The sequence below is a fragment of the Rhododendron vialii genome, chromosome 7a, assembly GCF_030253575.1.
Source record: "Rhododendron vialii isolate Sample 1 chromosome 7a, ASM3025357v1".
In the NCBI taxonomy this organism is placed as follows: Eukaryota; Viridiplantae; Streptophyta; class Magnoliopsida; order Ericales; family Ericaceae; genus Rhododendron; species Rhododendron vialii.
Window position 1 is genome coordinate 30,756,865 of NC_080563.1, and position 11,940 is coordinate 30,768,804.

The window sequence follows — 11,940 nt, forward strand, 5'->3', positions numbered from 1 at the left end:
AAATTTCTCAACGGTTTGATCATTCTGCACACTAATCTTCCCGTTTCCAAATCAACGACAGCGATCCTGTCAAATTTCTCAGCGGCTTGATCATTCTGCACATTGATGTTCCCGTCTCCAAATCAACGACAGCGGGTCCTATCCAATTTTCAATGGCTCGATCACTTTGTATAGTGATCCACCCATCCAATTCAACGATAGCCGGTCCTGTCCAATTTCCAATTGCTCGATCACTTTGAATAGTGATCCACCTGTTCAAATCAACGACAACCGGTCCTGTCCAATTTTCAATGGCTCAATCATTTTGTATAGTGATCCGCCATATCATCAACGACGGTTAGCCATATCGTTCATCTCAGTCATTCAACGATGGTCCGCCATATCATCAACGACGGTTAGCCATATCGTCCATCTTAGTCATTCAGCGATGGTCAGCCATATGATCAACGACGGTCAGCCATATCGTCCGTCTCGATTCATCAACGACGACCAACCATATCGTCCTTTTCGATCCGTCAACGACGATCAGCCATATCGTCCGATCAATCCAACAAAGACGATAAAAATGTCGTCCTTTCAGGCCCCAACGACGATCATAATATCGTTTGATGGTCTGTTCATCCGTAACTAATTGTTCCCCAAGAAAACCCGCCTCGGCCTACCCCGAACGATTACCTTTACTTCAGTCTAGCTTCACGCGCATCTTCTAGCAGCCTTATTGCTCTGCCTCGAATGGTCTTTGATAAGGAGATTGGCTCAGATTCCCAACAGATGGAATTCAACCTACCTGACACGACCTACCCGTGTTTGTTGGAATGCTTCGTGCCGAGGATAGCTTGATCCCCAGCAACAACGGCCTGTCCCATCCACATCTGCAGCGATAGCCTGTCCTGTCCAAATTCGATCAACAAGCGACGATTCACTCGTCCACCTCTATTTCCATCCCTGGCAATGGACCAGCCTGTCCATTCCACAAATCAGGTTCCTTAAGTTTACTTGTCAACTTTGCTAGTATGCTTTGCTCTGAATTGCCTTGAGGGTGTTTAGAAATCTTTGACGTTACTTGTACCAAGTCGATGGTGCTTCAAGTGCCGTCAAAGATGGGCTACTGTAGACACCCCAATCTGGGCTTCCAGATTAGTTTACTTACGGTATTTGATTCCCCGATGATGAAACGGATCAAGAACACTTCGGGAATAATAAATGCTTGAGCTTTGAGTGTTTGACACCTTTTTGAACCTAACCAAGCCTAAGCCACTTCAAAAGAGCCAAAAACCCTACTAGCACGCGTTGGTTGAGAGCCCGCACCCGCAGATCAACATCAACTTGACAGGTGTTGGTCAATGGTCAAAGCTTGACCGTTGACCAACGCGCGAGTAGGTAGTACACGCGCGCGTTGCTCCCAAACTATCGCGCGCTGGTCAAACTGCCAGGTGGTGGTCAACAGTCAAAGTTTGACCGTTGACCATCGCGCCAGGGCGCAACCCTCGCACGCCAGACGGACTCCCTCGCGCGCCGGACTGGCTCCATTGCACGCCGGAGCGCAATGCTTGTTCCCACCAACTTTTCTTGAGGTGGAAACTTGGCCATCAATGCAACCTCAGCCAGCCTCGTGGACTGGCTGAACTCCCCTCTTTGCAGCTCATACCTGCCTCCATCTCCTCCTATATATTGCCCCCATTGTTGCTCTTTCAAAGGGTTACAAAAATTCAAAAAAGAGTAAGCACATAAGCTCTTGTGTTTTTCATCCAAATTCACATTCCTTAAAATACTCAACACAAGCACCCCAATCAACTTCAAACCTCAAAACTCAACCTCTTTCAAACTTAATCTAGGTATAGCATACCTATTGTTTTCTGTTTTGATCCCTGAGGGGGGCTGGCAGGGCCAAGGCTGGTAATCAATACCAGTTCTGGTCCTAAAGCTAGCAGGGTTTCAAAAGCCGTTGTGGTAGGAACCAGCGCGCAACTGTCCCGGTCTCGCGCGCGACACTCCGTGGCCTCGCGCACAGGACCGTGTGGGGATTGGTTTCCTACTATTTTTATGTCTTTTTGTTTATATAGACCACTCTGCAAGCATGCTAACAACCAGTATACTGCTTTCCTTAGTATAAACTACTAGTCTTAGTTCAATATGAGTTTCTACTCCTGTGGAGTACCCCTGGGATAATTCTTTGTATGTTCCAGAACCTAGAAACATGTAAACCAAGCACTGATCTGGTTCAGTCCCACACGCGCTAGGGCGCGACAATCGCGCGCCAAAGCGCAAGCCATCGCGCGCCAAAGCGCAAGCCATCGCGCGCCAGACTGCTTCTGACCAGTGAGTGGCCTTGCACGGATAACTTGGCCTTATGCCATTATTTTGTCCCCACACTGTTTATGGTGTGTTTTGTTAATTTGTAGGGCTTTTTCAGCCTTTAAATTGTATATTAACTGCTATATAGACTGCTTGGTTTGCTCTGGATGTGCACTGGTCCTTCCAGAGCCTAGAGGGAGGCAAAACTTAACCTGCTGGGAGGATATTGACCCTCGCGCGATGGAATGGGTCTGATGCGCGATGGTGGACTTGTATGCTGGCAGATCCATGCATACAAATTGGCCATTGTTTGTGTCAAATTTATATCCAACGAACTGTTTTGATATCCAATCACAGTGTTAGGTTTTCTCTCATTTACTTTCTAGTACATCGCTCATCCATGCCATTTTATCTCAACTTGCAAATTGTTACAGTTTTAACTCCCGATTAACTATTCCCCCGCTCTAAATGGCTAAAAGAATTAATTAATTAAACAGAATCGCAAATGTTTTCGCAAATGCCTAAGTAGAGACCAATCTCCGGATTGGGTAAGAGGGGTGCCTTAAAACCCTTCCTTTCTCTTAACCTGGCTCCCGAACCCAGATATGGTTATGACGGACTGGTGCCTTCACCTTTTTCAAAAATCAAACAACGCAACGAGCGTTTCAAGTTCGGTTCCTTGGGTGTCAAACCTTCAAACCCAAGTGGCGACTCTGAATTGAGCGCTCGTCTGCCAAAAAAGCACCCTCATCGATCCGCCTTTTTTCAGGACATGCTGCCCACAGACTGAAAAGAGAAAAACAGGAGAGGAGCCGATACCAAATAAGAAGCATAGTAGCCTACATATATCCGATAAAGAATTTAAGGCTCTTTCTTCTAATTTTGTCTTAGACCTCCAAAATATTTGAACCGGCCAAGTTGATACTTTGTCTGGCTCCCAAAATGGTATTCTATTGATACCCAACAATGTCTCCAATTTAAATTCTCTTTTGACCTTTGACTTTTGTTAAGACCTTTTTTTTTTTTTGGAGAATTACGGGACAATGGAGGAAACCAAAGAAAATTACCACCTAATGGTCTCCACTCTCCAAATCACCACTCTCATGACACAAGCAAAATTATTCACCAAAGCCATTATCCGGTCATTTTTCCAAAAATTCAATCTCTTTTTCAATTCACAAAATTCTCTTGTAGTTGCATTTATTCAAGTTTGGTATAAGTAACGCTCGTCGTCGCTACTCAATAAAATATTTATGAATATTGAATAGCATTGTCAATCATTATCTAACCTATATATCTATATATGCCTATCTACACACTTCACTTAGTGCGTCAATTTTGTGGGCCCATCTAGACCCACAACAACAATTGAGACCGTTCATGTTGTAAATCTCGATGAGAACTTCAAACACACCAAAATTCATCTTGATCGGCAAACCTTTATATGAGAAAAATTCATCGTTCATACTGTAGTTGAACCTATTTGTGTGTGTTTTACAATCTAAATGTGTGCCAATTAAGTATCAAACAGTTTCTGATCAAGATGATTTTTGGCGTGGCTGAAGTTCTCGACAAAATCTACAACATGAACGGTCTCAATCGTTATTGTTTGCCCGCAAAATTGCAAATCGGATAGGGACTGGAAAGAAAAAAAGGGGAAAGGAGCAGATCCCAAACAAAAAGTATAACAGCCAACATATATCCAATAAAGAATTTAAGGCTCTTTCTTCTAAGTTTCATCTTACACCTCCAAAATATTTGAATCGGTCAGGTTGGTACTCAGTCTGACTCCCAACATGGTACTCTATTGATACCCAACAATTTCTCCAATTTAAAAAATCTCTCTTGAACATTGACTTCAGTTAAGATTGGTTTTTTTTTTTTTTCAATCTCGTTTTCAATTCACAAAATTCTCTTGCAGTTGCATTTATTCAAGTTTGGTAGAAATGGTCATCATCGCTACTCAATAAAATATTTATGAATGTTGAATAGCATTGTCAGCTCTTATCTAACCTATATATCTATATATGCCTATGTAAACACGTGTATGTAAATTTATATATATGTATATTTAGAATGGAGAGGCGGACACACTTTACTTTTAAATTTATATATATATATATATATATATATATATATATATATATATGCATCTCCCAAACTCTATGGAGTTGAGTTTCTTCCGGTCACTTTCTGAACCAAATTCAATGGTCGGCGCTGTTCATATTGTCGATTGTAGATCTCGTCGATACACATAAGTGTGGTTTAAAATCATATTAATTGGATACCAATTAGTATGTAAATGGAATTATAAAAATCATTTTGAATTTTGGTCGTTCTGATTACTTATTTTAGTTAGTGGAACACACTCTTACTCCATTCACATAGTATTAAGTTGGGACTTTTATTTTGGGTGTTACCCAATAAATTTAGATTTTTTACTACATTAATTCTGCGCATTGAAAAAGAGATTAACATAGACACAATATTGATAACTTTCGTGACATCAAAGAACACCTAGTTTTATTTTTCTAGGTAATAATAGGCGGTTCAAATCATCTTTGTGGGACCCGAAGTAGGTCCCACAAAGCTCATATGTACATGGTATGTACAAACTCACATGTACCTATAGCTTTATTGTTTATTTTGACGTCTTTTTTATGTATGCTTTTGAAGCTTGAATCAAAACCGTCTATATTTTTCTTTGAAATTTTAGTGTAAGCTTGAAAAATATTTTGCCTCCCCCAAACAAATATCTTGATTCTGCCACTGTCTCCATAAATATATAAGCGTATTTTTGTATTTATATACACTCATATTCTTTTTTTAATTTGTTTCTTTGTCAACTCTTGTCTCTATATATACATCTACACGCACATAGCTTTAGCTACTATATCCCTGATCACCATTCTCTCTCTTTTCAACTGGTTCAAAAAACCTGAATTAGCAGCTGTTTATGGTACGTTTTTGGGCATTTTCCTTTTATTTCCCTTCACATATCCGCGCACGCAGGTGTGTGTAAATACATATATATAGATATTAAAATATTTTTTTGAATATTTGTGCTTGTTATGACTTGCAGGATAAAGGCGAAATTATTGAGGGTAAGGTGGATTGGAAGGGCAGACCAGCTATTAAGGGAAAACATGGAGGAATGTTTTTCGCAATGCTATCACTATGTAAGATTTCACAAACTTAACTCATTCATATTATATATATAATTTTCGAACTACTAAGAGGATTATATAATATATTGCGAGCTAGTGTTTTCCTTGCTTTTTTTACTGGCTGTTTTAGTAATTATAATTAGTAAAAATAAATTTTTTTTTTAACTATGGCCTTCGTTTTCTTTTAGTTTTTTTTTTTATTTTTTATTTTTTTCTCCTTTTTAGGCTTCTCACTAATTTGGTAAAAAAATATCAATCTCTTAAATACAAATTTATAAACTACTCCTGTGGACATGTTCTGTGGCGACCCAAAATTTCTGAACTCACAAAAAAGAATCCAAGCAATCTTTTTCTACAAAATCATCCACTACAGTAGTTTCCAAAAACCCTCAAATTCATACATGGCTCAAAAAATTCTCTAAATACCTAATCCATTTACATCTGGCCATCTAACCATCTCCAAGCACAAAATTTAATTTAAATCAGCAAGATAAGATAATTGGCTAAAAATGATGACAATAAATCGTCAAATTTGTAGTAACGTCTGTACTCAACGAAATAATTAATTGAATCAGACCTTATTCCAGCTCCCTTTTTAGTTAGTACATAAATAGAGACTATAACATCACCTGCTCAACCAAAGCTCATCTTCTTATTAGGTATACTAGTGTTGTACCCGTTTGATTTATGAAAAAATGAAAAAAAAAAATCACATTGATCTTTTTTCCGTTTTCATGCATCGAACGGGTACAAACGCTTTTTTCAAAATAAATTGGTTGAACCATGCCAGTAGGGACCAAAGTGTTGTTTGCGTTTTATGCATGAAAAGACTTATATCTACTTTTTATAAATTGAAGTTTTAAAGTGTCAATAGATTAATTCAAATTAATCTACAATTTTGAAAAATATAGAAGAAAAGCAAACAAACAAAAACTAAAACTAGAATAAGAATAACTACATTTTTCGCATATAATATAGAATGATTGACGTTGGGCGAATGACTAAATTTATAATATCCAAATATTAAAAACTACTGGGAAAGTTATCAATGAATTAAAGACTGATGTTATCTAGAGTATATAGTATTGGAGATGATCTTTTAATGAAAAGCACTATATGATCGACAGAACTGGGGATGGTGCTGTGCAAGGGGTACACAGCACCGTGTTGTGCGTATCCGGACCGTTAATTTCGACAATCAACGGTCCGGATTAAAAATAACTTTTACCGGTAAAATAAGTATGTATTATCGGTCGACAATCAACGGTTCGGATTAAAAATAACTTTTACCGGTAAAAGAAGTATGTATTACTGGTCAATAACTAACTTCAATTCGCAATGGGAGCCAATGATATAAATGGACCATGCAATTTGGTTAAGAAATTTTCAAAAATAACTGATTAATCTAATTTTTCTTTATACTTTATGGCATTTACCAAAAAAAGAGAAGAAGCATGAGTTGTTACACATTGTTTTAGTTTAGGATCACCGTAACTAGCTAGATCGTCAATGATATTGATTTGGTTATGTGTGGTGTTTTAAAGTTGCGCTCGTAGCATTGTTGTTTATCGTTTTTGGTTACGAAATTTGTGCAGGCACGGCTGGTTTTGAAAACATGGCGACCGTAGCACTCGTATCGAACTTAGTGACTTACTTGACTCAGGTGATGCACTTTGGCATATCTGATGCGGCCAATCAGGTAACAAACTTCTTGGGTACGGGTTACATTCTCTCCATTCCCATAGCCGCCCTCGCCGACATGTACCTCGGACGCCCCAAATCTGTACTCTTATCGGCTTGTTTTGAGATTGTGGTATGTAGATGTATCCTATCTATCTATTTAAATACTTGGCGTATAGTTGTTCCCGTTCCGTTAAGGTTCTTATTTTGTAAGTACTTATTTCCTGTTTTACGGGGCACGTCATTCTCTTACAATAAATACATCACAATTAATTCAAAAAATAAGTACTTATTTTTCTTAGCGGAACGGAGCCTTAGAAAATAGACCACGTAAGCGCAACAACAATTCTTAGTAAAAATGCGACTCAATCATGCGAATATCGATATCCGATCACACTGACTTCATTTGTATAGTTGATCTACACAGTGGGTGCATAAATATATTGAACTATTCAAGTCATACAGATGAGAAAGGACACACTAACTTATTTCCTTCCTCATTGATTTGCTCCATAGGGACTTGGATTGCTAGCAATACAAGCTCACTCCAACAATCTCAAGCCTCCTCTTTGCAACTTATACGATCCAACTGCACATTGCATCAAAGTTGGAGGTGGCCAAGCCGGACTTCTCTTTCTGGGACTCTACTTGGTGGCGACCGGGAGTGCCGGAATAAAAGCCACAGTGCCGCCACATGGTTCCGATCAGCTTGAGGAAAAAGATCCTAAAGAGGCAAGGCAAATGGCTAGCTTCTTCAACTGGTACTTATTCGTCGGAGGAGTTGGCACTGCAGCTAGTTTAACGCTCGTAGTGTGGATCCAAGACAACAAGGGTTGGGATTTGGGATTTGGGACCTCGACCTTCGCAATGATCGCGGGTGCCCTCTTGTTTATCTTAGGATTGCCTCGATACAGGATTCATATTATTCAAAAAGTTAATCCCCTCATTGAGATCTTACAGGTCTGTATATCTCCATACTAGCTATATGAATCTGCTTACCATCTCCTCATACAGTACTAAAGTATACCATCTCATATATCTTTGATATCACTAGTAGTACCTCATAATCGCACACATCTTATTTTGGCTCAACTTTTCGCGAAAAAATAAAACCAAGTGTACCAACACAAAAGAAATGACAAACTTACTGCGGTCCCTAGAACAACAAATGTAGCACTGCTAATACGAAATACGCGCATTGTGCTGTTGAGGTAGAAATATTTTGTTGCCACAAATGTAGTTACATATGACCGGTATAATCAATAAATAGTTAAGGTGTGCTGTTTGTGTTCTTCGCAGGTATATGTAGTTGCTTTTCGCAACAGAAATCTTAAACTCCCTGAGGATCCTGAAGAGTTGTATGAAATCAATAGAGACATGGAAGCTGCACCAGAAACAGAGTTCTTACCCCATAGAGATATTTACAAGTAATTTTTCTTCCATTCTCTTCTAACTCAAAATCAAAGTGCAGAAACTGTGGATCAAAGCTGTGATTGTCTATCCCGATAATTTTTAATTTATGTGTATCTTAATTAGTTCGTATCATGCATCTGTCAATCACATATTAAGTAAAATTTTTGTATAGTTTTTCATAAAAAAAAAAATTTTAATTTTTAGTACGAAAACAAATCGTCCAAATTTACCACAAAAAAAAAAAAAAAAAAAGAAACACATTGTGCAGAAGTACAATGACTTTGACAATGTAGGACAAGGACTTCAAGAATGAAATATTCCAGGGGCAAAAGATAATATATTTACATAGAAGGGAAGCAAATTCTTTTCTTCTCTTTTTTATCCCAGAATTTTTGTTTAGTGAGAAAATTTTAATTTGGAGTCCCACGCAAGATGTTTTTTTGGGCATACTGTAAGTGGAAAGTATTTTTCAAAGCAAAACCCAAAATGTTTGATATTCAATGCTTGTATTGGAATTTTATTTGCCAACGAACGATCAAACTAATTCATATTTGCATTGCAGAGTGTGATAGCTCATTTAAAAGGCCACCAATATACATTTTTCGATATTATGTGTGATTAAGAGAGAGAAGTATTTAGGGTTTGTAACTTACCCTTATACACATATAACATTATTAATATATAGTGATGAGTGATACGATACAAAGACCAAACTACCCCTCACTAAATTCTAGCACTCCCCTCAAGCTGGAACATAGATATCATAAAAATCCAACTTGTTACACAAAAACTCTAGATGCGGTTTGAACAACAATTTGATGAAGATATCAGCTACACGCCATTATTCAACTCATCAATACCTTCATAGAGATCAATTTCCTTGATGCCCAACTTGACTCAATGTGCCTCCACCTATGTATCATGATGTGGGTACATAATGCATGTGAAAGAAAGGTAAAATGAGGAGTACTCCATATACAATCTTGACATATAACATTTTTTATAATACAAGTACCACATTAAGGTCAACTTGTTCTGTTTTTTTTTTGGGCCCGTGATTGGGCATGTGATTGTCAAGGGTCTAGGTGCTAAAATAGTTGAGATGTTTTCGTCTTGTTGTGATGTTGTTCTCACGTGTTGCCTTTTAATCTTTTTCTTTTTTCAATAACTATGTTGTCCAACTTTGTAACTCTCTTTTCAATGATTAATGAAATTCATTTTTGCCGTTCAAAAAAAAGTACCTTTTTTGTGAATTATTTGTAGGTTCCTTGACAAAGCAGCCATCCAAACAACTCCAATCACCCAACAAAGAACCCCAAATCCGTGGAAACTTTGCAGGGTAACACAAGTCGAAAATGCAAAGATTATCCTTGGTGTGCTTCCAATATTTTGTTGTGCAATTATTATGACCGTTTGCCTAGCTCAACTCCAAACTTTCTCCATCGAACAAGCCGTAACAATGGACACGAGGATTACCAAACATTTTCACATACCCCCAGCTTCCCTCGGTATCATCCCTATCATATTCATCATCGGACTTGTCCCAATTTACGATCGTATTGTCGTACCCTTTCTCCGTAGGATCACGGGCCACCCCTTCGGCATCACTCACCTCCAACGCATTGGCATCGGTATAGTCCTCAATAGTCTGTCTATGGCAGTTGCCGGAATCGTTGAAGTGAAGCGGAAAGAGGTTGCGCGAAAGCACAACATGGTCGACGCAATTCCACTGATCCAACCGTTGCCCATCAGCGTCTTTTGGCTATCGTTTCAGTACTTCATTGCCGTCGTGGCTGACGTATTTTCATACGTTGGCCTCCTTGAGTTTTACTACTCACAAGTACCAAGAGGCATTAAATCCCTCTCCACTTGCTTCCTTTGGTTCTCCTTTGCACTTGGGTATTACTTGAGCTCCGTCATTGTTAATATAGTGAATAGTGCAACTAAGGGAATAACTAGTAGCAGAGGTTGGTTGGCAGGAAACAACCTTAATACGAACCACTTGAATCTTTTCTATTGGCTTCTGTCTATATTGAGCTTTCTCGATTTCCTTGTGTATTTGTTCTTGGCTCAGAGGTACAAGTACAGGCCAATAGCGCAGAGAGGTACAAGCACTAGTAAGGTTTCGAATGAGGATAACAAGGAGAGAGAAGACATTGAAGTTCACATGGGAGAAGTCATTGAATGACACAGAATTTAATAAAGCGGTTCAAACTGGCTTACTCATGGGATGTCCTAACACGTTACAAAATTTCGCTTTAGACAATGAATTTTCTATCATTTGACCTTGTACCATTAAAGGCTCTCTCTCCATTCAAGATAGTATGGATGTTTATATTGTTTGTGTTACATATGTAATTGCAATAGTATCTCTTTTGTTTGTTGCCTTTTGCTTTTCTCACATTGATGTTGAATGAATGGACATGAGCTTAATTATTGTCTCTATCAAGAAGGTTTTCAGCCACCAAATTTATAATTATACATGTTATTTATTATTCTAGGCTCTAAAAAGTCGAGCTCATATGTGTTGCCGATTTCATTGACAAAACACACATTTTTTGGTATCCCGTTTATCAAGTTGTATTTTATTTTATTTAGGGGAGTGATTTTCACACTCCCCTTTTCGATATCCACACTCCCTTCTTAGTTTTTTTATTGTTGAAAGTGTGTATTTTTCACTAAAAAAAAAGTGGATAAAAAAAAGGGAGTGTGAAACTCATTTCTTTTTACTTATCTTATTATAGCGTCTATTTAGAATTTATATGGAAAGGAATCATTTTGAACATGTATTGAGTGTTTGAGTGCAGTAGTATAGTTGCATTATCATCCAGGGCATCACCAAGTATCAATCGAACTTGATCGTAAAAAACAGAGCAGTCATGCACAAGTGCACAATCTTAGTATTTTTTATTTTTTATTTTTTATTTTTTGATAAGTACAATCTATAGTATTTTGATCATAACTTTCTTCTCAATGATTCACTTGAGGTGATTCAAATTGGGTTGGAACGCAGATTTAAAGAACTCCTTTTACAATTTACAAATTTCTCCATTAGAACATTTGCTTGGTCAAAATGGGTCTGCAAGCTCATGCTTAGTCACTTAGGAAGTGTTTACACGCATTTTTGGCCAAATTCTAAAAAGAAATTTCTTAATGGATTAATGGCCTAAATTAACATTTTGGGCCTTGGTTGAATTAGGCCTCGATAGATTTAGGCCTTTGGTCGAATATGTAGTGGGCCTATTCTTAGGTTTGTTCGGCCCAATTGAGTCAAAGCTCAGATTAGTTTTTCGGGCCTATTTAGCCCAACCAGGCCTGAAAATAGAGAAATCAAAAAGGCCATAAGCTGCTTAGTCATGCTTGAGAAGCAAGCTGCTCACAAGCA

General features: G+C 38.2%; 1 protein-coding gene across 1 annotated transcript; it reads left to right on the forward strand.

The window, feature by feature from the left end:
* The first annotated feature begins 4,947 nt into the window (after positions 1–4,947).
* On the forward strand, positions 4,948–10,941 carry LOC131333104 (protein NRT1/ PTR FAMILY 4.5-like). The gene is made up of 6 exons (XM_058367444.1): positions 4,948–5,254; positions 5,378–5,474; positions 7,058–7,275; positions 7,659–8,102; positions 8,442–8,569; positions 9,819–10,941. Exons 1-6 carry the CDS (start codon positions 5,252–5,254, stop codon positions 10,741–10,743), a joined length of 1,815 nt encoding a protein of 604 aa, XP_058223427.1. The 5' UTR covers positions 4,948–5,251; the 3' UTR covers positions 10,744–10,941.
* Positions 10,942–11,940: the final 999 nt, after the last annotated feature.